The 27,562-nt window shown below is 42.2% G+C and overlaps 1 protein-coding gene across 4 annotated transcripts in view; it reads left to right on the top strand.

The window, feature by feature from the left end:
• The window catches only part of ARHGAP26 (Rho GTPase activating protein 26), a 563,256-nt gene that overhangs the window by 444,122 nt on the left and 91,572 nt on the right, over positions 1 to 27,562 (top strand). For all 4 annotated transcript variants that reach the window (XM_088838588.1, XM_088838587.1, XM_088838586.1 and 1 more), the window contains exons 18-19: positions 5,225 to 5,384; positions 21,189 to 21,327. In XM_088838588.1, the coding sequence (XP_088694714.1) occupies positions 5,225 to 5,384; positions 21,189 to 21,327 (299 nt within the window). The remainder of the gene's footprint in view (positions 1 to 5,224; positions 5,385 to 21,188; positions 21,328 to 27,562) is intronic.

Here is a 27,562-nt window from a genome sequence, read left to right as displayed (position 1 = left end):
CCTAACCCTTGGAAGCAAATGACTGTGGTGAGTTTTGCTATAGTTTCCAATGAGGCTCTTAACTTGTCATGCCCAGAGTTGCTTATAGGGAAATAATAGAAATTAAGTAACAACCTATTTTGAATTTATCTGTAGATTTTTAAAAAGTAGAAATGAAAAGAACAAAGAATAACCAGAAGAAAAAATTAGCTCTTGAAATACAGGTGGAAGAAACAGGTTCCTTGCCCCAGGTAGAAGCAGGCCACTGGAGATTCCTGAACGTGACACCAGGTGACACCACCAGTTTACAGTGTGACTTTAAATTAGCACTTGCTGCTGCTTCCACATTGTCATCACCACTATCTTGACTGCCCCTGTGGACAATACCAGCTGTCATTTATTAAGCCATTACTTCAATCCAAGAGATCAATTCACCTAGTTTTACTTTATCGGCCTTAAAGAGTTGGACATGACTTAGTGACTGAACAACAACAAACTTTATGAAGTAGATATTGTTGCTCATGTTTTACGGGTGAAGAAAGGGATTTAGAGAAGCCAAGTGACCTGCCTACTCTCATCCTGCTTGGAATCTCTGACTCCACCCCCTGTACTATACTGTCTCCCTTAGCCTTTATTTCTCTGTATTTATATAAGTTGGACATAATATTTGTACTCTTTACCTGTAGAAGGAGGCTTTTCAAACTGTAAGTCATGACACATTAGTGAATTGTGAAATTGATGTAGTAGATAGAAAAATGAATAGAATCAAAACTAACAATTTATCACACTATTTCTGAAACTTGTGTTTCTGATATGCGTGTGTGTGTGTGTGTGTGTGTATACCTCTCTCTATGTGTGTATATATGTATGTATGTACTAGTGAAATGTTACATGGAAAAATCTATTTCCTACCATGGGGCCTTGTCAGAAGGTTTGAGAACTGCTATTCTAGACATATTCTGTGAAGTTCAAGCAAACATAAAAACATGTTGCAGAGCTCCTTGTAAACTCTAAAACACCTCACAAGTCTAAGTTATCATTTCTTAACACTGGAAGCTGAAACAAACAAATAAAACATGGTAGTTGCTGTGCTGTAACCTCTACCCGTCCGGTTCATCGCAGATAGTGCTACTCTGTCAACATATTGTGTCCTATGGTTGCAGCTTTGATACTCCATGACACAGCACTGCAGGCCTCAAGATGAAACCTGTTTGCAAACCTAGCTACAGGCTTAGGTATTGTTGGTACATCAGGACCAGTCTGTAGTTATAAAGTACTACTTAGCACTTCCAGAGCTCTGGCTCTCATTTAAACACTAGAAAAACAGATGTGATCCTTAAGACAGCATGGGCGTCTCTGCATGTCTGGCCCCAAGAGTTGGCTCCTATTTCTTTCCTCCGAATACTCCCCCATCACCATCTTCATCTGGAAGTAATCTGCCTCTCAAAGGATGTCAGACCAATCCAGAGCCCTCATCCATTTTCCTTGGAAGCAAAGGTAGCAAGAGGCTCCTTTGCCATGGCCATGTTCCTTGGAACGTGCTCTTTCCTCACTAACCATGATTCCTGAGGGAACTACAGGGAACATGGGGTGTCCACCCCCACCAACTGCCCTGAAGTCATGTCCCTCAGGAGATGCCCTGTTTCTCAGCTGTTGTGGCAAACTCTTATGGGTCATAAAAGGAAGCAGGCCTTTCCCAGGTTAAAATCACATGTGGAACTGTTTCTCTTCTGCCTGCAAAGGAAGTCTGTAGAACTGACAGTAATGTAAGAAGGCTCACAGAGGAGTCCCTGTGGACCTAGGCAAGGCCTGTCAAAGACTTCCCTGGTGGAATGTGCAGTCATGCACAAGAGACTTCAAGGTTCAACATGACATTCTGGGCTGTGAGGAAGAGCTCAAGCACCTCAGTTACCAGCCCAGAAAGCAAGTTCTCCCTGTTTTATAGACATCACTAATGAATGAGTCCCATGGCCTCAACTGGACCAGGCTCCCCAGCACTCTGCCAGCCCACCTCCCACACACAGGTAAATGCATCAAGCTGTAATGGATGGCTGGTGCCAGCAAGAAGCTGAGGTCTGTGCCTTTCTTTCTGGGATGCAAAGTGATCTCCAGCCATTAATAATTCATTCTTGAGTAATGAACATAGCTGTACCAGGTTGTGAGCAGTAATAACCGAGTGATAGATCGATTTGTTGCTTCAGTGTGCCAGAAGATAATGGTAGTTAGTCATAAAAGGTGCAGCCTTTTTCCCCAAAAGTTTATGATTTAGATCAGTGTGTTATAAGTTCTAAAATAAAATAGATCATTAAAAAGGAAATGAATTATGTTAGGTAGCCTCAAGCTTATTTACATTCACAAATGCTTATTCACAGTTACCATACCTTTTTTCCAAATGCCTTTGGGTCACTGGGGTCTGCAAATCAGAGTAATTATTGCTCATTAATTAAATCTAAGGAGTGGAACACAGTTCCAGACTTTGAAAAGTTGAGATACATTCCCCCAAAATCATCAGTAATAGTTTAAGGTTTTCCAAGTAAGTAGCTGGGTTGTGAATAATCGTTTAATGTCTACTCAGAAGCTCCCACCATCTTTTAACTCCACGGTGAACATTTGCTGTGTTTCTCCTGAGCCAGGCACTGCTCTCAGCACTGGTGTTACCAACTAAAATAAAAACAGTCTCTATCATAAGGCAACAGTTGAGACACTAATAACTTGTAATAAATCCAGGGCCAACATGCCTGCCTTCATCGAGCAGTGGAGGGTTGGGAAGAGACTAGTCAGAGACTTTGGAAAGAAAGGGCACCATTGGAACTGTGCCTTGCATATCAGCAGTTTGCCAAGCAAAGGAAGGAAGGGTAAGAGGACATTCTAGGGAGAGGATTGACAAAGGCAGATAGATGTGAAAGTAGACCGAAGATGGTGAAAGCAGACCAAAGATGGATAGTGAATGATTAATAGAATCATCATCACTGCATTTCCCACATTATATCCATTTATTGCTATGAAGCAACCTCATGAAGTAGATTAGAAATGAAACTCACCCTATTTTAAAAGATGAGGGACCCAAAGCTTAAACATTAAGTCCCTTTCCAAGGACCAGATCTGGGAAGAGGCAGAAGGCTTAGAAGTGATTTGGAAACAGCTGTGCTAGGTCATAGGAGTTTGACATTAGAAACAATGGAGCCCATCAACGGTTTATAGTCACCATTATCAGAACATTCCAACCGTGGAAAGCATTCCTGAACATACACTGTGTCATACACATACACTGTGTCACTGTGTTCTCTTCCAGCGACCAAGTGAGGTGTGAAGCCATTGTAGTTTTCAACAGAGGACTGGCTTGAGCGGCGCTGAATTGGCAGACAGAAGCTGGTGGGGGCAGGCGGGACGCAGCTGAACCCAGAGAGTCTAGTCTGGGAGCCCCGTTAAGACGCAGTTGCTTTAGTCAGATGCCCTGCTGAGAAGCGTGATGGTGAAAGTGATCATTATCCAAACCCTATATTTTTATATTAATCTGCAATTTAAAAGTGCTTTCATATATAAATAGCTTGTTGATTCATATACACAAGGGACTTTTGTGACAAGAGGGTAAGTCTACTGACTTGGCTCATTTCGCAGGGGAAATATAAGATCAGGGAATTCACTTCCTGCACAAAGGAGCTGATGTTGAAAGTAGTGGTGTTACAAGCAACTTGTAAATATGCAGATATGGTGATTCTAACTGAGACTCAACCAAATCTTTTCCCCTTCGCTAGGTAAAACCTTGACCATCTGGTTTAACACTTTCAGACTAGAAACCTGATACAGTTCTAGATAGAATGGAAAACTATAAGTAGTATCAGGAAATTCAGCTAGATCTCAGGAAATGAAAATAGTCTTATGTGGACCAGAAACAGGACAAGGCATCAGTGGCAGAATCTCCTTGCTGCAGGTGTTGCTTAGCAATAAAAAAGCAAATTCCCTTCTTGATTGGGCTGTCCACAGTTCAGGTTTCACAGACGTAACCATCTCTTTCAGAGGAGGAGTTTTTTTTTATGAAATTAGTCTTTTAGCCCCAGAAAATGAAAGAAAAATATGTTTTTGGTAATAAAACCAGTTAATATTCAGTAAAGGCTCAGTTTCAAAACCAGCACTTAAAGCAGTCAAATCTCTTTTTTCTCCTGCAGAATAAAAGTATCCAAGAGAAACAGTGCAAACATTTATAGAATTGTATGAAAAAAAAGCTTCTGTATAAATAGCACTAAATGCTAGGGAGGTATGTCTGTGCAAACTGCCACCTCTGCCCAATTTCTCTCTAGTTTCTAGTAATGAATAGTTTCCTTCTTCCAACAGGTGATTTAGGGAAGCCCCTAATATTTTCTTAACAATATTGAACGGCCTTAACTTTTAACTTAACTTGTTGTCAATAGATAACTTTGTATATTTTTATACCTGGGGCTAGCAAATGAACAATGAAGTTTTATGACTAGGTCATGGTGGCCTGGGTGTGTATTTCAGATATATGTTTTGGTTAGTGTTATACAAAAATATGCATATGTGTTTAGAAGCTTACTCAGACCTGATACTCCTGGCCCTGCATGTTTCTTGGATTTTGAGTATAAGTGATAATATAAACAGCTATATATGTGGATGTGAGTAGTGCGTTTTTATTTCTGTTCGTGCCACATGTTTGGCTTAATACAAGCCACGTGTCTGATGTGATGGGACTTAAATACTTTGAGCCTAAAGTGCTGAATTTCCTGACTGAGATCTACTCATTTAAAAAATTACATCTATTTTGGGCCTGTGTTTGCAAATGTATTAACGCCGTCAGGAGTTTTTATATTTGCACTAGAGAAAATGCTAATGATCACAGTGGTTTAAGCAGCAGCCAAGGATAAAAGTTGTAACTAAGAGGGACTACCAGTTAACCTGGATTTGCAGAACAAGGATTCAAATGTGCAAAGGTTCACATTTTGGAAGACAAGCTGTTTTGGTTGGTTATTGGTTTCTTTTAGGCAAAATGGGAAATGTAAAGAGTGTTATATCATGAAATAGCAAAATAGCCTAACAGTGGAGATTTCTAAAACTTTGGTAGATAAAACTATGAGTAAAAAAGTTTCTCTTTGGACTCCAGAAGCATCTGACAGCCCCTGGGTCTGGCTCCTACCAGATGAGGTGTCTGAAGATGAGACGGGTATAGGAAGTCAGTTGTCTGTCATTTACTATTTCTCTCATTTGTGCCATTTCTTTTGCTTCCTCTCAGTGTTGCTAACAACCACAAGCAGAATTTGATGACAGTGGCAAACCTCGGCGTGGTGTTTGGACCCACCCTGCTGCGTCCTCAGGAGGAAACGGTAGCAGCCATAATGGATATCAAGTTTCAGAACATAGTCATTGAGATCCTAATAGAAAATCATGAGAAGGTAATAAATTGTTCGTCTTTGCAAGTGGAGAATTTACCTGGGGAGTGCTGAGTTAGAACTGGTCTACACGGTTGACTCCGGTTTGGTTGCTGGTGGCTCTTACACTGTGGTGACAATGACGAAGTTGCTGATGGTGGTGGTGATGGCGGTGGTGATAATCATCTTGGGATGGCAGCAGTGACAGCGGTGGTGGTTGTGGTGATGGTAGCAGTGGGCAGCATAATGAGCATTTCTTCTGTAATAGGAACTGTGCTAAGCACTTTATATATATTGTCCTTTTAACCTCACAACTATCTGGTGAAGGAGGTACTACTTGGAGCCTCATTATGAAAATGCCTTTTAGCCACTTTTTTACTTTTTTTTTTTCTATGAATTTTTGAGTTTTTAAATATTAGGGATAGTAAATGATTTTCATGTGCATTGCAAATATTTTTCCTAATATAGTTTCCTTATAATTTTATAAATGCTGTATTGTTTTACACTGTGTATGTGGGTGGGTGCATGCTCAGTTTTTTTCCTTTAGGGCACAGAAGTTTCTAGTCTGTCTTAAGAGGGTTGCCCTCACCCCCGCATAATGATGTATGTCAACACAGCTGCCCTTAAAAACTGGGCTAAGGGGACAGAAAGCAGCATACACCGATTGGTCCCACCTCAGTTTCTGGTAGCAAATCCCTATGAATCTTCTCAGCATCTGCAAGGCCCCCTAGGGCACCATTTGACAGTCCAAGGTGCTGAGATATCATGAAATCCTAAATAAAACCTTTACCTAGAATGGTGAATTAATTGTGCTAGATTACCTGCCAAATGAATCTAGCATCTGACCACTAACCACTTGCACTGACAACGCAACACCATAAGTCATCATCAGCTCTTGTCTGGATTTATATAGGAACCTCCTAATTTGTTTCCTTGCTTCCGCCATTGGCTGTCTGTTCTGCTGTCAGCCACCAGAATGAGATGTTTTTAGTGTTAGATCACATCATATCAGTTGTCTGCTAAGAACTGTCCAGTGTCTTCACATTTCAGAGTGACACTCAGAGCTCTTATAGGAGCCTGGAATGTCCTCCACGGTCTCTGCTCTCCCCTCTGCTACTTGCCGCATGTCATCTCCTACAGCCCTCTCCTCCAGCTCCTGCCTACAGCCACCTTGACTGCCTCACTGTTCCTTGCCCTCGGCACACACTCACACCTCAAGGCCTCTGCAACTGCTGTTTGTGGTGCCTGGAACATTCTTCCTCCTTCAAGCCTGAGTGAGGCCCACCCATATCTCTCTGTGTGGAACTGTGGACAGCCCCAACCCCAGCACTCCCCCTGCCCCTGAGGGTGCTTTCTCTCTCTCCACAGCACTTACCACTTTCTAGTATACTGCATGTCATTTACTTGTTGATTACATCTGTTGCCTTTCTGACCTCTTCTAGAACATATGTATCATGAAAGCAGACAAATTTGGGCTATTTTGTTCCCGTCGTTCTTCAGTATGTGCTTAGTACATGCGTGTTGGGTAAATGGATGGTAGCTGGCCTCCAGACTGGCTCCCGGTGAACCTTGTTTCCTGGTATTCACCCCCTTGTGTGTTCTCTTCCAACTGTGAATAAGGGATCAACACTGATCCCAGTGTGATCAGTAGGAATTGATAATAAGAAACTGTGATGGTAATGGACTTGACTTTGGAGAGCAGTCCTAAGACCTGTTTGCATTTGCTGTGGTCTGGATTTTCTCACGCTGGGGGAAGCAAGCCACCATATTGTGAGGATGATCACACAGCCCAGTGGGGAGAAAGTGAGGCTGCCTGACAGCAACCAGACCAGCATGCCAGCCATGTGAGTCTGTTATTTTGGAAGTGACTCCTCCGGCCCTGGTCATGCTTTCAGATGATGTGGCCCCAGCCAACACCTTGAGTACAGCCTCATAAGAGACCACTGAGTTAAGCCTCTCCTGAATTCCTGACCCATTGAAAGTGGGAGAGATATTAAATATTTTAAGCCACTAAGTTGGGGGAAGGGGTAAGTTGTTACACAGCATTAGTAACTACTAAAGAACCTCTGAATATAGACTTTCATGGAGTAATTGAGGTATCCTGGAAAATTGTGTAGACAACATAGCTTTTTTCTGACATGGTTAATAAGGAGATCTGAGGTCAGATAATTTACGTGAAGAAATTGTCTTCTCTCTGCCTCAAAATCTTTGGACTTTGTCCAGGCACTTCCTTCATATATAGTAAGTCAGGTATAGATGATTATGTTCTGTATGATTAAAATGAACTTGTGAAAAAGGAAATATAATTGAATAACATGTTTCTAAACAAGTTAATAAGATGATTTCTAAAAGCAAACCACTTGGATGTAAATCTATTACCTCATGTCAGCTGTGTGACCATGAACGGATTATTACTCAACCTCCCTATGCTCATAAAAATACTTTCAGTACAGTGTGACTGCTGTGACAAATAACCCCCCAAATCAGTGACTCAGGACAATAGTAATCTGTGTCTTCTTCACATACCAGTTCACTGTGGGTATTCTGTTGGTTGGATCCTACACAGTGATTCAGCAATCCAGGTTCCTTCTCTTTTGTCGTTCTGCCTTCTGCTCTGCAGATCTCTGCAATCAGCCATTTGGTGAGGGAAATGAAGTCTTACCATAGAAGACTGGGTAAGATCATGCGGGCCAAACCTAGAAGATGCTTTCCTTATTCTCTTCCACTTTCCATTGGCCAGAACTCAGTCATGTGGCCACCTCTAACTGCAAGGAAGACTGGGAAAGCCCCTAACCGTGCAGAGCAAAGGGAAAGAAGTTTGATGACCAATCAGTCAGTGGGCCACATCCCTTTAGTTGGTTTGTTGTGGGGGTGAGATAAGGTAATTTATGTAAAGGTCTTAGCCAAGAATCTAACAAGGAGTGTCACTAACTGTAAACTATTGTTTTTAGCAGTCTGAACAGATTTCTCTGAAGATAGAGCATAAATACATCTATGAGTATCGCATGTGCCCTCTTGCTCAAAATAATACTTTTTAAACATAATATTTTCTCAAATAAATAATATTAAATATTGAGACAGAGCTCTAAGGAGTAAGTACTTTGATTATGTTTCATGTCTGAGCTTATAGCAGGCAGCATCTAGTAGGTTTTGAACTATAATGGTTTTTGGTGTCTTTGGGCCTTCAAAGCCAGGAAACATTAAAAAATAACATGATAGGAAAAAGATTGGATACTGCTAATAACATTATTGAGACTTGTGTCAACAAGCACCATCCTACTTGAGCGCAAAATGCAGAAATAGAAATGAAATATGAAATGCAGGGCCAGGCCTGCAAGTATATGGGCAGGAACTGGTGTGAATACTCATTTGGTTTGTTGGATTATAAATTATGTTCGTCTCTGCTGTGTATCTGGTGAGGCACATATTAAAAGAGCATTGCAGTGCTTTATTATATGTTCTTTTTCATTAGTTTCTGCCAGAGAGTGGGATGAATCACAGTGAGATTTATGTTCCTGTGGAAGCCAGTGCAGGAGTGTCAGTGGAAACATTTTTGGGATGAAGGCTACAGTGGAGTGTGTGTCTCCAGTCCTGAGGGAGCTCCCATGCCACTTTGATAGAGGTTTTTAACCTGGGGTCTGTGATGGGCCAAAGCTATGTGCAAGACTTGTGTTTGTACATGATTCTGGGGAGAAAGTCTTTAACATTCATCAGGCTTGCCTTTCTGATAAAAACAACTTAGAATAAGGCAGCTTGACTCCTTTTCAAATGTTGCTTCAGGCCTGTTTTGGTATAAAGTCAGCAGATGCTGTGTTAGTCTCCTTTGGAAGCCTGTGATTTTCACCTCATAGGAACTCATGCTCTGAGAGCCCTTAGCTTTGGAGACAATGCTTTGGATGAATTGGCTGCCAAGGGAATTTCATTTTATTCATCAACAGACCTTGTTTATGTCCTCAGATAAATATTGTCATCTTTCTTTAAAATTCACAATATGAAGATGTTAGTTAACAGTATTTAATGAGCATTCCCTTGGTGGTAGTGGTTTAGTCACTAAGTTGTGTCAATCTCTTGCGACCCAACTGACTGTAGCCTGCCAGGCTCCATTGTCTGTGGGATTCTCTAGGCAAGACTGCTGGAGTGGGTTGCCATTTCCTTCTCCAGGGGATCTTCCCGACCCAGGGATTGAACCCAGGTCTCCTGCATTGCAGGCAGATTGTTTACCAACTGAGCTATGAGGGAAGCCCTTAGGCTTGGCTATAATTTTCTAGAAACATAAACACACACACAAATCTCTCGAGTGACCACTTTTCTAACTTTGTTGTCAGAAGTTGCACAAAATCCTGAAACACCAGATGAAGACGTGCTGTCTAACAGCATCATTTCAATCTGTCCCCCAACAGGCGTTTGATAGCATATGTCCTCTTGCTTGAAACAATGCGTCATACAGGTCTTAAGTGTATGTCCCCCCAGTTAGTGGCATAATACCCTCTTTCCAATGTTGTTAAGGGCATTTTATATAAGATGTGTAGTTTGTGCCTTGGAATAAAATTGAGAGGGACCCAGGAATAAGTATTGGAAGACAGCACAGGGAGAGGGTATAGAAACCCAGGCATGTAGCCTTTTTGGAGCCACTTGGTGGGGGGAACCAATAAGATGTGTCTTTCAGTTATCACTTCATAACAGACCTAGTGACATAAAATAGCAATAATTTTTTTGCTCACAATTCTGTGTACCAGAACTTTGGGGAGGGCTCACCTGTGTTCTATATAATATCTGCTGGAGTGGTTTTAGTGCAGCTGGTGGATCCAAGATGACCTTACTCCATATGTCTGGGACCTTGGTACCACCTGTTGCTGGGACACCTTGGTCCTCCTCCACTTGTCCTGTTTCTCCACTCTCTTGTCATTTAGTAGTCTAGGCCAAACTTTCAAAAGGACAAGTGCAGAAGCTGCAAGGCCTCAGAAGTTCTAGGCCTAGAATAGAATAGACAAAGTATCACTTCGACTGCATTCTGTTGATCAAAGCAACAAGTCCAGCCAGACTGAAGGGGCAGGAAAGAGACCCCCGCTCCCACCATGGGAAGAGCAGTGTGCCCACAGATGTGGGAGGAGCTGTGGGCTGCTGTCTTTGCAGACCATCTCCCAGAATGCCTCACTCCCCATCACTGGCAGGTTCACATGTAGCTCCCATTGGAAACGCTTCCTTTTCTTTTTAGTGCTGCAACTCCTCAGCATGTCTTATGGAAAATGCTCTTCTGTCTCTCCTCAGTATTGCCGTTTTTACATGACCAGGGAGCATCCAACATTTGGTAGTAGTGGCAGGTTCAGTCCTCACATACCCTTTGTATGGAATACTAACTCATTAATATCTAAAATGGAAAACATCTTTGTCTTTTAAATTGACATTTAGAAGAGAGGGAGAATTTTCTTCTGATAGGAAAACTCAGTTTCTTTTTCCTTATTAAACATATTTTTTCGTGCATAGGGTCTTGCCTCTACTATTCCCCTTCCTTCTTCGCCTCCCACTCTCTCGTTGTTTACTGAGGATTAACACTAGACATTCAGACAAAGGTTTAAAAATTAAAATGAACTCCTGGACTCCTTTGTGTTATCTCTGGCACATCTGCACAACCTCAAGACAGCACCTGTTTGTCTAGAAACATCCCCTGCTGAGCATCACCCTCTCATCTCGAGAACTTAACCTGTTTCTTGTTCGTGGGAGCCTTCATGATGTGTTTCTCACAGATGTGGTTTGGTCAGATTAAGTTCACTAACTACATACCTTGTTGTGATGCTTCAGAAACTTTGTTGTTCACCTCCTGCACAGTCCTGGATAAGGGAGCAATGTTTGGAACAATTTGTACCAAATAGATATCCCACAGTAAGTGAAGGCAGAGAGAAAAAAAGCCAGAAGATACAGATTATGCATGGGTGTTCATGGTACTTGTTCTTTTTCCATGCTGGTAATGCATACTGATTTATTTGCTCAGTTAAAGGGTCTTTTTAATGTACATAGTCTAGCAGTAAGAAGAATAGTGATATTAATAGCTAACTTTTACTTACAGCTTATTGTTCACAAGACATTGTGGTAAGCAGCCTTATATTTATCGTATCATTTACTTTCCATAGCAACATTATAAGGCCAATATTGTTCGCTCTCTTTTATAAATTTTGAACCTGAAGTCTAGAGAGTTGAAGAAACAGCTTGTTAGGAGAGGAACTAAGGTTGAACTTAGGACTCCTTTCACAACCCAAGCTACTGAAATCTATTCTTGTTAATCTCTAATGATGGCATTTATTGAGTATCTATTGTTAACCAAAGATAAATAAGACAAGATCTTTTTTCCAATAGCTTTCTTGTTTCCTCAGGATATAACTTACTATAATACAGTTTGCTAAGTGACATTCAATAAAATGACTGAATTATATGGTACCACTGAGGAGAAATAATTTCATTCAGCTTGTACTGGCCTCTGACAGATAAGTAGAGGTTTTCTAGGCAGAGCAACAGTGGAGACAGTGGGGACAGCCTTCCAGAAGAACATTAATCAGTTAATCAACATTAATCAACTCGTATGTATTATAACAACATGGTTGTGAAAGAATCTTGGCTTGTGTGTTAGCAAGTGGTCGGAAATGATGCCAGACAGTTGGATTGAGCCCCTCTGTCAGGGGTTTTGAAAGCTATGGGAAAAAGGTTGACATTTGCTCCAGAAAAATGGGAGCTCTCAGGGATTCCAAGTAGAGGGGTGAAATGATTGTATCAGCATTTGAGAAAAACATCCCTGAAGCAGAGCCAGATTGTACTTTGGTTGCTGATATAAAAATCACTTGTTAGATAAATAACAAAACCATAGAGTTGACCATACTATTGTAAACTTGGGGCTATATATTTTAAAAGTCTTACTCAGAGACTGTAACCTTTAACCTATAGCCTTTACTTGTTATAGGCTAGGGTAGGATCCTAATGGCTTTTATTTGAATTATCTTGCCAGACTTCCCAAAGGGAAATACTAGCTCGTGGCATCATTTCCCATCAACAACTCCATACCCTGTACTCAGCTTGGTTTATATGAAAGCTAAAGAACAGACTTGAGAGTCTGGCTCTTTTTGTGGTCAGATTTCAGAGTTGAAAGTTGAAAGACTTTGTCTGTTTCCATGCTTGTTTGAGGTATTAATTATTTTAAGTTAAACAGCTCATACCTTGTCACCCTGAGCCGTAAGACATCAATTAGGCCCATACTTGGGGTTATAGTGGAAGTTACCAGTATTTATATGTGTCTAGTTAAGATTTCAAAATACTGAATGCTGTCATTGTCCAAGATACCCGAAAGACCAGAAATTCCACAATTTCTTACAAAGTTTTTTCCATTTCTCTTTCTAAAGGTTACCATGCCAGTGATTTTGAAAAATTTAAATGTCTAGAAAGAGCAACCCTGTCAAGAAACAAACTGCCACCTTTTCAGAGTTTTGGTTAAACGTGAAATCTCAGGTTATGTGTATGTCTTCATCTTCCTGTTACTTTCTGACACATATTTAGTAGGATGGGACTGGCTTGTTCTTGAACAGTCCATGGTGTTTCTTTTGGCCATAACACTCAAAAAGGTTCCTGTACATGAAGCTGGATGCGGGTGTGCACAGGTGCCCAGGTACCTTGTGCTTTTATTAGCACTGCCCCTTTTAATGCCTATTGATGTTTTACAAAGTAAGTTACCGTGATTCTTTTTCCAGTCCATCAGTTGGCTTTGGAAGAGGTAGGAGAGTTGAGCTTTGAGTTGTTAATTCCCAAAAGTGCCCAAAGATCAGTGCCCCTTTTTCATACCTGTTAACTTTTAATCTTATAGTCAAGGGAAAGAGTGAGCAAATATGGATGGCCTCACTTAACACCTAGTGTAAAAGCAGCAGGTCCTAAACAAGCTTGCATTTCCATTAAAATGATAGCGTTTCTTTCAAGATTGTCTTGATTTGAGTTGATTTGGGCCACCAAATTGCCTTGATCTGCTTTTAACAAAATATTGGTGGCATTGAAATCTATTGCGTTCATTGTTGGGGTTTGTACTCAAAATGTAGATCAATTAATAGAATGCAATTGATTTAAATAGTTTCTGTCAACTGACCAGTGTTGGGCAATTGTATTTCATTTTCTTGGTATTTCAAGCAGCTGCTGATATGCAGAGTGGATGATGATGAATACCTGAATACTTTATTCCATGGAGATAATCCCTGTCACTATGTCCTGCTTGGGAAGCTAATCTTCTGTGTCATGGCCATGGCTTTTTTCATTTGCTCATTGATTGTTGTTGTTGTTACCTTTCCTTACATTGGCCCCTGAGGGCATTCTTTTGCATGAGTGCTCAGTCATGACGATTCTTTGCAACCCAATGGCCGGCCTGTCACCTGCCAGGTTCCTCTGTCTGTGGGATTTCCCAAGCAAGAACTCTAAAGTGGGTGCCATTTTCTACTCCAGGGGATCGTCCTGACCCAGGGATCGAACCTGCATCTCTTGTGTCTTCTGCATTGGCAGGTGGATTCTTTACCACTGCGCCACCTTCTTTTTGGTTCTGTCCAATTAGGTCTAGATATAAGCTGGAATTACTTATATGCTGGGCCAGAATGGTTCTGTCACAGACCTTTTTTCTATTTGTGTCTAATGCCATGTAAACTGTTCTTCCTTAATTTCACTGGTTGTGGATCTGAACATATGTATCCTCCCCCACCCCACCAGTAAAGCCCCAGAAAAACCAAGCATATTTGAATTGTGAAGCTTCTTTAATGGTTCTCAAGTAACGATGGAGCTTTGTTATGTTACATTCTATTCCTCTCTGTCAGCAAAGATAATAGGAAATAGAATCATTTTGGAGATAAGGAAAATCACAGCCTCCCATGGGTTACCCAGGCCGGCTATATATATGGCAAGTTACTAAATGGAATTGGTTCCTTTTGAGGGATTTTTAATAAAACTCCACAAACTACTTTCCAAATGTTGTTCTCTGGGCCAAAATGCTGATATCAACAGGACATTGGATTTCCAGCTGTCCTTAAAAAACCTCTCTGTGCCTGTAGCCTCTGAATTTGGCTTCGTAACTATTATATTAAATGAGCCCTGCTAAGACTTGCCTGGCTTTCCAGCAGAAAGGCACTGGGTTTATGGCTTGCCGTACCCTGAGCAATCCTGCTCTACAGCCTGTTGTTAGAAAGAGTGGGCAGTGTGTAAGCCGGTATATGTAGGCCTAGTCCTCCACCTCCAAAGCAGACACTCTTCAGATTAAATAAGCCCATAACTTGTTATTTTTTATTACTTGAAACCCTGATGCACCATGTCTCAGAAAAGTGCTTAGTCTCTCTCTAGAAGCCTTTCTCTTTTGCCTTGTAATCCCAGGCCTCTGTCGTTGATTTATTGTCTCAACTACTTTTCAGTTACAGACCAGGAACTCTTCATCATTACCTAATTTTCCTTCCATAAAAATCACAGCACATAATAAAGAGTACACCACACACATTATGGGGAGGCTTCTAATCCTTGTAAATTGCAGAAGCACGTTACAGGTGGAATCAGAAAAGGTATAAAAATGTATATGTGACGTGGCTAAGAATAAATCCCACAAGTGTCAATGGTCTCCAGTGTCGAGATGGGCCCAAGGGACGGGCAGGGGACAGCAGTGAAATTTGAATTTTGTAGACAACAAGGGGAAAAGAACAGCAAATTCTAACATTGCTGTAAGCATTTGAGATCGATGTTTTGCAAAGAACAGCAATTAAATTTGCACTTATAAATTAAATCCTCTGCAGATAATTCATTGTTGAGTCTCCAGTTATTTTCCTTCTTATATTTTTTTATTGGATGCAATCATGGCTTTTGGGCACTGAGTGTCAAACTGTGTTAGGTGCTTCTGTCCTCACCTCAGTCCCAGGAGTTTTTATAGATGCAGCAGCTGAAGGTCAGAGTTATATAACTTGTTCAAAGTCACAGAGCTAGTGAGTGACTAAAATCAGATCCATCAGACTCCAGAACTGTGATCTTTGCATTTTGTCTTTTGTCTCTCAAATTAATAACAGATATAAAGGCCACAGGTGATTAAGACCCAGACAGTCCAGCTAAGCTGTCTTAAGTCCTAGTCCAGCTGTACTCATCCATGTGACATTGAACAAATCAGTTCATCTCAATGAGTCTCACCTATAAGATGACAATGTTAGCTTAACATCTGCTTCTGTTGTGTCCAACTCTTTGTGACCCCATGGACTGTAGCCCGCCAGGCTTCTCTGTCCATGGGATTTTCCAGGCAAGAATACTGGAGTAGGTTGCCATGCCCTCCTTCAGGGGATCTTCCCGACCCAGGGACTGAACCCGCGTCTCCTGTGTCTCCTGCTTTGGCAGGTGGGTTCTTTACCACTAGCGCCACCTGGGAAGCCCCAAGGATAATGGTAAATCCTGAAAAAAAATGAAAGTGCTAGTTGCTCAGTTGTGTCCAACTCTCTGCCGCCCCACAGACTATAGCCCACCAGGCTCCTCCGTCCATGGAATTCTCCAGGCAAGAATACTGAAGTGGGTAGCCATTCCCTTCTACAGGGTATCTTCCCTACCCAGGGATTGAACCCTGGTCTCCTGCATTGCAAGCAGATTCTTTACAGTCTGAGCCACCAATGAAGCCCAAGTCCTGAGATAATCCATGTGAATAACAGCATGATAAGCACTCAACAAACTTTGGATATTTTCATTGTCCTTTACACTAACTCTACCTCCTGCCCACTCTTTATCAGGTTCTGTGCTCAACATTTAATATGCATTAACTTTTCAGTATCTCTGCAGGATAGGTGTTAGATTCCCATTTACACAAGGGAAACAGCTCAGAGGGGTTAATGCTTTTGCCCAAGTTGAACGCAAGTCTGTGTGGCTCCAAATTCCTTTCCTATATATTTATTTTTTGGATGATGTTTAGGTTTATTTTTAAAATAATTTTCATTGGAGTCTAGTTGATTTACATTGTTGTGTTTCTGCTATACAGCAAAATGAATCAGTTATGCATATATCCACCCTTTTTTAGATTCTTTTCCCATATAGGTCATTGTAGAGTATTGAGTAGCATTCCCTGTGCTATACAGTAGGTTCTTACCAGTTATCTGTTTTCTGTATAGCAGTATGTGTTTGCATGTGTCAGTCTCAGTCTCCCCTTTCATCCCTACCCCACATTCCCATTGGTAACCGTAGTTATTTTATGTGTCTGTGACTCTGTTTCTGTTTTGTAAATAACTTCATTTGTACAATACCACTTTTTAGATTCCACATATAAATTGCATCCATGACATGGCAGTGATGCCACTGTTTGTGTTGGTGATGTTAGTCCTGTCCGCTGAGCAGCCAGACCAGGACTCAGCCCAGCTGTGTGTGACTGCAGAGGCCAAGCCATCCCTGACCATTCTGCCACACAGCTGAAGGGGGAAACAGTAGCTTGGTATTTACAGGTCTGCTTGTTCCACTTGTAGGAATCTTGAAATTAGGGATACTTGGGAGAGTTATTTAGAATCATATTTTTATTTTATGATCTTCTCCCTGTTAGCTTCCAGAAGGCTTAGAGCCTTCCTAATAACTTTTATTTCTGAGGCATTCCTAAGTCAGAATTCGAATTAATGGTACACTTGGGGTATGGAATAAACCTTGCCCCCCTCCCTGCTTTTGTGTTAATTTGGAAAGTCTCTGTGAGATGAGTAGATTGTTTAGCTACTTGCTGGAGCCCTATAAATCCATTGCTCAGAGATTATGTGAGCTCATACTTCCATTGTTCGGCAGAGATATTGGTACACTGATTCTACTCATCAGAATGAAGGAAACTGCACAGGGTTCTCTTGAAGTCATCCCTTCCAAACAAATTAGGATTGGAATAGCAGCACAATTGTGAATCATTCGAATTCTCTTTAGAATTCCAGCTCGCTTTTAGCACACAGGCATCTCTTGGCCTGGCTGAGAAGTTGGCTCAACAGTGAGGGGCCTTTAAACAACTTGTATGTATTCAAGTTTCAGAGTTAAAGGAACAACAGTAGTTTGGGGAATGATAGCCCAGACTCCTTAGTGAAAGTTTGTATCTTCTGTTCTGAATTGGTCTGATTTGCAGAAATGCCCTTGTGCCTTGAGCAAAAACATGTGTAATAATAATGATGATTAGTCCTGTGTCTGGCGCTCCACATTTCATAGCAGGCCCGCTTGCACATGTGTCCATTTGATCCTGAAAGTAGCCCTGTCCAAGTTCTTCAAAAGCCTGGGCCTGGCTTGCACCAAGGTCCAGAGAGCTAGACTTCAGGACTATAGCTCTGGCCCATGGAGAAAATCTCTGTCTTCTAGAACTGATTCTAGTATGCTCCATTAGCTTTCCTTTTAGAGAGGACAGCCAATAAGCAGAATGAAATTCCCATGTCTCCTCCTATTTATCAGTGTATGAACACAGTTTTGGAAGCAATTTTCCACTCCTCTGCTTAAATCCGTAGTTCTTCCTCACAACTCACTCTTCTTTGTTTCTCTAGCATCTAGTACAGTTTTTAGGAAAGAGGAAATGCTCACTCTTCTGGTGACAGTTAAAATGAAAATGCTGCATATGCATTATCGTTTTTCTTATTGTGGTTCTGCGAGGATCTCATTCTTAGTAGCTCATTAGGAACAGAAAGACAAAATTTGGAAGCCAGACATAGGAGGTGAGGGCCTACCACTTCATCTAAATTCATTTTCAGATATTTTTTGCTTGGAATTGTGGAACATGCTTTACTTAAGTCCAGAGGCAGAAGGGTGTTAAGAGACATCATTATTTGTTGAAATCTGTACTTGTGGGTTTGGGCACCGGCTTTGGTAGTGTAGGTTGGCTGGAGAAGATGAGCTGAATGCTGAGAACTGCTGTGGAGGTGGGGAGGGGAGTTGTTGGAAACTGCAGGTCTAGGGTTCCATCCAAGCTCCTCTCCTGCTGGGCCATGTGGTTCAGGAACTCTCTCCTTGTGGAATGGTCATCCTGCTTGGCTACACTGAGTTGACCTAGCACAGTGACTGGCAGGCGCAGACACTCACATCTAAGAGCAGGTGCAAGTGTTTTTGGTGCACAGTGTGTCACCTGGGAGCAGCCCTGGCTGGATTGTTGGGACACAGAACGAAGTGGGAGAGAGCTTCTTAGGTCTGTGCTTAGGTCTTAGCACTGTGGTCCTTGAGCTCAGCAACAGCCATAGTTTTACTTTTCTTTCCTCGAAGATCCTCAGAAGGAGCCTGGTGACATGTGTAGCACTGGTACTTATTTTTGGGATTCAAGCTCCTCTGGAAGCTAGGGTGGGGGGTTGTTGTTTTTGCTTTAAGTTCCCTTCTCTCCTTACATCCTCACCCCAAATGAACTCAGCTATGTAGTGATTCAGTTTATTTTGCAGAAAATTCAGTCCCTTGAGGAAAGTATGATAATGCTGTTTTCAGACAGCTGTGTTTGGATGGGAGACTGACTGAACCAGCTGGCTGGCATCATTGGAACCCAAAGACCTGCCAGCTCATGGAGAGCAGCTGTTTTGGCTGACATTCTTACCATTCTTGTGACTTTTCTTCCTATATCTCAGCTTCTGACTTCTTCTTTTTAATGCATGCACAAAGGAGAGAAAACCATGGGAAAGATTCTCATGTGTCTAGAGCCACCCATAGGTGAGGGGCATGGGGGTGCCACCACTTTCTTCTCATCACTTGTGATTATTGCTAAACAGAAGATCCAGAAGACCCCAGAGTATGAGATGATAATGAATGGGTCAATAAATGTTGATATCTTAATACAGTGGGTATATTATGCAGCCAAGAAGAATAAGGTTTGAAGATTTTTTAGTGAAGGGGGAAATGTTACAATACAATGTTAGAAGAAACATATAGGATACAAAACTGTAAAAACAATCGGATTCCAATTATGGAGAAGTGTATTTTAACATTCAGTTCAGTTCACTTCAGTCGCTCAGTGGTGTCCGACTCTCCGTGACCCCATGAATCATAGCGCGCCAGGCCTCCCCATCCATCACCAACTCCCGGAGTTCACTCAAACCCATGTCCACACAGTCGGTGATGCCATCCAGCCTTCTCATTCTCTGTCGTCCCCTTCTCCTCCTGCCCCCAACCTTTCCCAGCATCAGAGTCTTTTCCAGTGAGTCAACTCTTCGCATGAGGTGGCCAAAGTATTGCAGTTTCAGCTTTAGCATCAGTCCTTCCAATGAACACACAGGATTGATCTCCTTTAGAATGGACTGGTTGGATCTTCTTGCAGTACAAGGGACTCTCAAGAGTCTTCTCCAACACCACAGTTCAAAAGCATCAATTCTTCAGCGATCAGCTTTCTTCACAGTCCAACGCTCACATCCATACGTGACCACGGGAAAAACCATAATTTTAACATTAAGTGAGATAATTCATACAAAGCACTTGAGGTGGTACCTGACATGGTCGATACTCAGTGAATCACAACTGCTAGATGCAGACTCTCTAAACCACAGGAAACATGTTGTCCTCAAGCACTGCTGTACCCAGAGTGCTGGTAGAAAGGAGATGCTCAAAAGATCTTTGCAGGCTGAATGAATTAGTGTTGTTGTTATTATGTGCCCTTAAAAAGGAATCTAGAAAATCTAGGGACACAAGTTTTCAGTGTTATCATCTGTAATTATATTTGTAATTGTGGCAGTTTAACCTCTCTGCCTCAGTCCTTCATTATAAATGATGAGAACAGTACCTGATGCTCAGGGTCACTCAGAACTGAGTGAGCTATGTGGCAAACACATGCAGCGACGGGTCCTTAGGGAGCCGACGTTGCAGGGTGGTGACTGTAATCATGGTGAGCACCGTGTAAGTGGTAGCTGTTATAATAATTCTGTCATACTTGGATCTGTGGGAAAAAAGACAAGCATTGTCATGAATTTTATCTGCGATTTTCTTCTCACTTTTTCTTTTCTTTCCATGGACCTGTTTTGTTTTGTTTGCAATGGAAGCTTAAAACAAAAAAGCGCATGTGAAAATAAAATTCAAATGCTAATAGTGGTTATCTCTAAATAGTGGAATTGGGAGAGTTTTTCTGTTTTCTTCTTGAAGCTTTTCTACATTTTCCAAACAGTTTGTAGTATGTATGTTATTTCTGTCATCAAGAGTTGCGGAAAACAGCCTTTTTTTTTTTTTTTAGCTCAAAGATAACACAAAGCTGCTGAAGTAGAAAAGATGGTCCAGCTAGAGATGATTGAGGATGAGAAAATGATGCCCTGGTCTGGGCTTCTTTGGTGTCATTTAAGTGCATGTTTCACATCTTCAGAAAATTGTGAAGTAGAAATGATGGTTCAGCTAGAGATGATTGAGTACGAGAAAATCATGACCTGTTCTGGGATTCTTTGATGTCATTTAAATGCATGTTTCACATCTTCAGAAAATTGTGAAGCAGTTGTTAAGAACTGGGAAATAAACCCATGGGCAGTGAAGAATAGGAAAGTGATTTTGATTAATCAGTTCTGGATAAAGGTGATCAAAAAAATTTTAAGTCCTTTTCACAGACAGTGGCTACTTTCCATTGGCCCTGGAGAGAACAACAGAAAAAAGATCCATGGAAATGATAACAGAAGGGGTGGGAAGTGGAAGTGGATGGTTCCTGACCCTTGGGGTGTACTTCCAAAGGAGACTGTTTCCTGCCAGCTCCTAGAGATGCTTGCAATAGTGTCCTGAGCAGATGCTGGTGGTCTTTTTCGAACTTTTTCTTGCTGATTCTTAGACCCCACTAGACTTTTTAATCATGCTTGTCCGGACTTGTGCTTTCTTCCGGATTCACATTAGTGTGTAACCTTTTTATGAACTATTTTGCAGATATTTAACACCGTGCCAGACACGCCCCTCACCAATGCCCAACTGCACCTGTCTCGGAAGAAGAGCAGTGACTCCAAACCCCCGTCCTGCAGCGAGAGGCCCTTGACGCTCTTCCACACCGTGCAGTCAACAGAGAAACGTGAGTCACTGCCTAGGGTGCCCTAGGGACATCTCGGCTGCCTCCCCACTGCCCGGAGAACTTGCCTCTACCTCTGTGTGTGAGCTGCTGCCTTTTGTGTCCTTGAGGACAGTGTATTGACCATCATGCCCTCCCAGGTTCTGTGGCTGAGTAACCTGGACAGGACAGGAAGCAGGGGTGCTGAGGATGAAAGGCAAGGAGCCTCACTGTCCAGGATCCGCTTTCCAGGTCTCCTGTGGGCAGATAGCTGAGCCTCTTTTCCTCCAGTGACACAGTCAAAGCTTAGCTCAGGCACTGCTTCTTCAGCCCCTCTTTTGTTATTGGCTCTGCTAGAACCAGTTTCCCTTCCTTTTCTCAGGTTGTAATTCTGTGTTTATTAGCAAGAGTCACGCGCACCACTGGAATGGGGCTTTCTCTGTTCGGGGACCTTGTTTGGCATGCTTCTCCTTCCCCTCCACTTCTCCCAGGCCTTGCGCACAGTAGATACTTACTGTGTGGAATTAATTAATAGATTAATAAGACAGCACTACCCTTCTTGCTCCAAATAGCAGAGGATTCTCACCATGACTGTATCAAATCTTGTTTTCGCTTCTGAATTTCTGAGTACTTTGCAATGATCGGGTTACTGGGCTCTCAGATCTCCAGTGTGGTTTCTCTTCAGTTCCTGTAATGAGGGAGTCCATTGGGGGAGGAGGGGGGTTGAAGGTGCCAGCACTGCCCATGGGCAGGCAGAGCTGGGCTCCTGTACCAGTGACAGCATTTGGGCAAGCCTTCTGCTTTCTCTCAGCTTCAGTTTACTTGTGTGTACAGTAGGGTTGATAGGACCTAACTCAGAGGAAAGTGATGGGGATTTAGCAAACTTAGGCAGTTAAGCAGCTAGCACAGGACGTGGCAAGGGTGATCGGCTGAAAGCTGTTGCTATTATCCTTAGTTACTGTTTAATCACATGCAGGAACCAAGGAGGATAAAAGCATGACCTTGTCTGTAAGGAGCTCACGATTGAGTAAGGAAGTAGACAAGTGAATAGGCGACAGTAAGTCGGCAGATAACTGCTCTCACAGAGAAATGTGTGTTTGGGGAGGCAGGAGAACATGGTGGTTGAAAGTGCTCATGGGCACAGCTGCCTAGGTGAGAGCCCTCCTCGACAGCTCCCTGGCTGTGTCACATGGGCTATTGCAGAGCCTCAGACTCCTCTTCTGCAAGACAGGGATAATGGTTTCCTACCTCACAGGTTTGTTGTGAGGATTAAAGCACTTCAGATGGTGCTCCATAAATGCTGGGGGTATGAAAGTGCTATGATTATTATATATTTTTATTTAATATGTAGTCTCTATGTTTTTTATATATTTATATAAATATGATATGTCTGTTATGTATTATGTGATAACAGTACTCTCTATGAGTTACAGTAAAATCACAAATCAGAAAAAATGATCCTCTTGGCTTTGAGGGAAGACATTCCATATCTGGATTGGCATCTTTCTCTTTGTTACAGAAAATGTTTTCTATCACTTTGTCTTCCAGAAGTAATGGCCTTCCTATCATTACAAATCTTCCCCACCTTGGAGGATCACTGCTTTTAAAGAGATTGCTGTGTCCCATAATGTGGCCACACCTTGGTGCATCTACTTGGGTTGTTTCAGATACCTTGCTTTTATGAATAAAGCTACTATTATCATTCTTGTAGCTGAATCTGTTCATATTCATGATTATTTCCTTAAGATAAATTCCTGGAAGAATCCCTGGGTCAGCAGATAGGCAAAGTTTCAGGGGTTTGACCCCGTACTGCAGTTGGCTTCCCTTCAAACAATAGCCTGTGTTCCCCTTAAGTATCTGGCTAGGGTCGTTCTCACTGTGATCTGTACCAGAGAATACTTGCAACAGGCCTGGCCTCACCCTCATCTGCCACGAACACAGCATCTGGCTGTGGGGTGAGAAGCTTCTCATGTTTCCAGGACAGCCACGGTCACCTAAGGTTTTGTGCTAAGCAGTGTATGTTTGCGGCTCAGGACAGATCAGGTGATATTGGTAAATTCCTCTAGGCTTGAAAAAGTGCCAAGTTTATGCTTAGATGGAAACAGAGGCAGCTTTGGATCAGGTCTTAAAGCATATTCTAAGAGCATGTAAGAAAGAAGGTGCCAATTAGGAGAAAATCAATTAGATCTCGTCTCAAGATTAATTCTGTCACACGAGGTGGCGAGTGAAAGTTAAGGATGTGTGAAGGCAGACGTACCTAAGCTGCAGATCAAGCTGTCCCTGTCTGAACACAGTGGACACAGTGGACAGGACGATGCGAGACGGGAAGACAGTGAAGCAGTAGATCTCCCCTGGGAGCAGGAGGAAACCCTCCCTGGAAACAGGGCTGAATGTTCGTGTGTGAGGATACTTGCGGGATGCTCAGCTTTCCTCCTTTCCTTGGGAGAAGCATTGTCATTGAAAAATATATAGGGGTATATGTATAATATACTTTTTAGAGTTTGTTTTGGAACCCCCAGCTCCCCGGGAAATTAAAACAATACTCAGGCTGGCCTGGAAAGCATCATAGGAGAAGTAGGTGAGGAAGACTGGCCAGGAGCTGAAAGATTCTGCCAGCATTCACTCCTCCTAGGTTGCAGTTCAGCAGCTCACCACTGTCATATGAGCAGGTGACAGGGTACTATTGCCACACACCAGACCCTCCCCTTTGTCTGATCTATGGACAAAAATGGAAGACTTTATCAAAGCACATCGCTGAGTTTACTCTTTGGGATCAAAGTACCGGTGAAGACTCTGCAGGTAATCTGTGAAAAAAAAAAATCTTATATTTCCATACAGTAATGTTTTTCAGTTTAAGGCCTCTATCCATGCCTAGCTCAATACTTCCCAGACTTGCATCGTTTACATAAGACTTCATCTACTCTTTGAGCCACAACTGTATAACTTGTCCACTGTTGTTTGTTTGATACATTTCTTCAAATCAGTTTTTAAGAACCTCACTTCTTTACATTGCCTCATCCTATTCAATAAAATTTCTAAAATATCAGTTTTGTTATCTTACTGTATTACTCTCTAATATACATGAAAATTCAATTCAGTTGCTCAGTTGTGTCCGACTATTTGCAACCCTATGGACTGCAGCCTGCCAGGCCTCCCTGTCCATCACCAACTCCTGGAGTTTACTCAAAACTCATGTCCATTGACTCATGTCCATCCAACCGTCTCATCCTCTGCCGTCCCCTTCTCCTCCCACCTTCAATCTTTCCCAGCATCAGTGTCTTTTCATGAGTCAATTCTTCACATCAGGTGGCCAAAGTATTGGAGTTTCAGCTTCAGCATCAGTCCTTCCAATGAACACCCAGCACTGATCTCCTTTAGAATGGACTGGTTGGATCTCCTTGCAGTACAAGGGACTCTCAAGAGTCTTCTCCAACACCACAGTTCAAAAGCATCAATTCTTCGGTGATCAGCTTTCTTAACAGTCCAACTCTCACATCCATACATGACCACGGGAAAAACCATAGCCTTGACTAGACGGACCTTTGTTGGCAAAGTAATGTCTCTGCTGTTTAATATGCTGGCTAGGTTGGTCATAACTTTTCTTCCAAGGAGCAAGCATCAAGTCTCTCACTGTTTCCACTGTTTCCCCATCTATTTGCCATGAAGTGATGGGACCAGATGCCATGATCTTAGTTTTCTGAATGTTGAGCTTTAAGCCAACTTTTTCACTCTCCTCTTTCACTTTCATCAAGAGGCTCTTTAGTTCTTCTTCACTTTCTTCCATAAAGGTGGTATCATCTGCATATCTGAGGTTATTGATATTTCTTCTGGCAATATTGATTCCAGCTTGTGCTTCATCCAGCCCAGCATTTCTCATGATGTATTCTGCATATAAGTTAAATAAGCAGGTTGACAACATACAGCCTTGACTGTACTCCTTTCCCTATTTGGAACCAGTCTGTTAAATATATGGATTTTTAAATATTAAAACATAAGTAACTGTTAAACTGAAGAATGTTCATCCACATCAAACCTTAGAATTGTCATATGTCCCAACTGTGGAACATGTACCACAGTTTGGAGTCCACAGATCTTGCTCTAAATTTTTGATTCAGACCCTTCCTCTTAACATACACAAACTCAAGATTCTTCTGTCCAGTTGATTGAAATCAGGTTCAGATGTTGCCTGTTGGTTTTTATATCATTGTGGACACTCACCAATCATCTGTCAATTTCATGTTGAAAACTTTGGGTTCATTGGGACACCTCTCTAGGTTTGACATGACCTTATCTTTCTTCAGATTCTTGTTACAGGGATGACATCTGTGAGGACACACAAGCATACCCCTACACGATATCTCCATGTACCTCCCTTGTGCCATCAAACTTCATATGATATTGCCAGAACTTCGTTTCTCTTATGTCTGTGTGCCTGTTTGAGTTATGTTTTTCCCTCTGTCATTGGCACACTTTAGTTTAATACTTCCTGTGGTTGTGGGTCAGCCTTCTCTTCAGCCGCCAGTTGACATGCTTGATGAGCCCAAAATTCACAGAGTAGGTGCTGTCCATTGGCACATGTTTTCCCCTCACCTCACTGCAGTGTCCCCAGCCTGTGCAGAAGTTGGAGCCTGTTTTTTTCTCTTAGATGTGAATCTGTGCCAACACTCTGGTCTCAGATTGTCATGGAAGTATCTGACCTGTTGATGTTCACAGATGCGTATCTTATTTTCCAAAAGGAGTTTTTCCTTCTGTGAGGGTAGACCAGTTGTGTGTCTGGGCACCTCTGTAAGACTCCTCTGCTTTAATATGAGAGTAGTTACTGGAGTCTTCTCCAGGTGGCTTTTCCTTTTCCCAGTGTTATTTCAGTTCATCCTTATAATTGGTCATCACCCCATGAGGTAGGTTCTCATCATCCACATTTTATAAACAAGTAAACTGGGGCTCTAGGGCATCAGCAGTCACCCAACTGGTGAATGGCAGAGGAGGAATTTGGACCCAGGCCATGTCCCTTCCCATACCGTGTTGTCTCCATAAGGGTGCCTCTGTCACTTCTCGAGCCACAGAAGTGAAAACCTTTTTAGACTGAGTTAAAGAAGCAAGAAAAATTATCTCTCCAGTGCTCAGCAGTGCCACGGAGGCAGCTGGACCATCTGGAACAGGTTCCTAACTACACGCGGTGGCAGGCAGCAGCCACACCACAGCCACTCCCCTCCCCCACCCCCCATCTCATGGCAGCTCTGCAGTGAGCTGTGTGCATTCAGCAGTCGCTTAATATTCTGGACCGAGACAATTACTCTTGTTTGTGATTACCTCAGAGCAGATGAACGGAGGTTTTTCATCTGTGCTGCCAGATGAATGGTAGCAAAGGAGATTACTATTTAATCTCCCAGTTTCTTGTAGATACATCATATAGCAGAGACTAGACTGGTGTGTCTCGGTGAAAGGTACTGACACACAAGCTGCACTTTTTTCAGACAACTGTAAAAGGTAAAGCCAGAGGATTAGAGGGAACCAAGCACACAGGTCTTGTACTTTTTAAGATTTCTTCCAAGAGGTTGCAAGGTAACATTTATCATTTTGTCCTAGCTTTTTAGTACCTACAAAGACATGCCTCTTTTTATTGCACTTCACTTTATTGTGCTTCAAAAATACTGTGTTTCCACAAATTAAAGGTTTGTGGCAACCCTGTGGTGTCAGATAATGATTAGCATTTTTTAGCAATAAAGTTTTTTTTATTAAGGTATGTACATTGTTGTTTAAGACATAGTGTTATTATATACTTAATAGACAACAGTGTAGTATGAACATAACTTTTATATGCACTGGGAAACCAAAATATTCATGTGACTTGCTTTGTTGCGATATTGGCTTTATTGCAGTGGTCTGGAACCACAGCCGCAGTGTCTCCAAAGTATAGCTGTCCCAGGTACTCAAATACATTTCTTGGAAGTGAGGTTCTTCAACTTGGGTATACATTAAGATCATGTGAGGAGCTTGTTGAAAATACAGATGCCTGGTCTCCTCCCCTGTACATTTTGAATCAGGTAATGGCTGGAGCTCAGGCCTCTGTCATTTTAAAAGTGCCCTGGTGATGCTAATGCCAGCAAGGATTAGAGAAGCACTGGCTTGAGGAAGGGAGCGATGGTCAAGATTGCCTGTTTCCTATCATTAGCAGAGTATCTCTTAGATTTTCTTTCAGGGTTTGGGGCAGCCTGGTGGTGGTTGAAAGCAGGGGCTCAGCAGTTGCCACACTTTTCTT

This window comes from Moschus berezovskii, chromosome 8 (genome assembly GCF_049115385.1).
Source record: "Moschus berezovskii isolate FMDL1 chromosome 8, NW_MosBer_1.0, whole genome shotgun sequence".
NCBI classification, from domain to species: domain Eukaryota; kingdom Metazoa; phylum Chordata; class Mammalia; order Artiodactyla; family Moschidae; genus Moschus; species Moschus berezovskii.
This window is presented reverse-complemented; position numbering and strand designations above follow the sequence as displayed.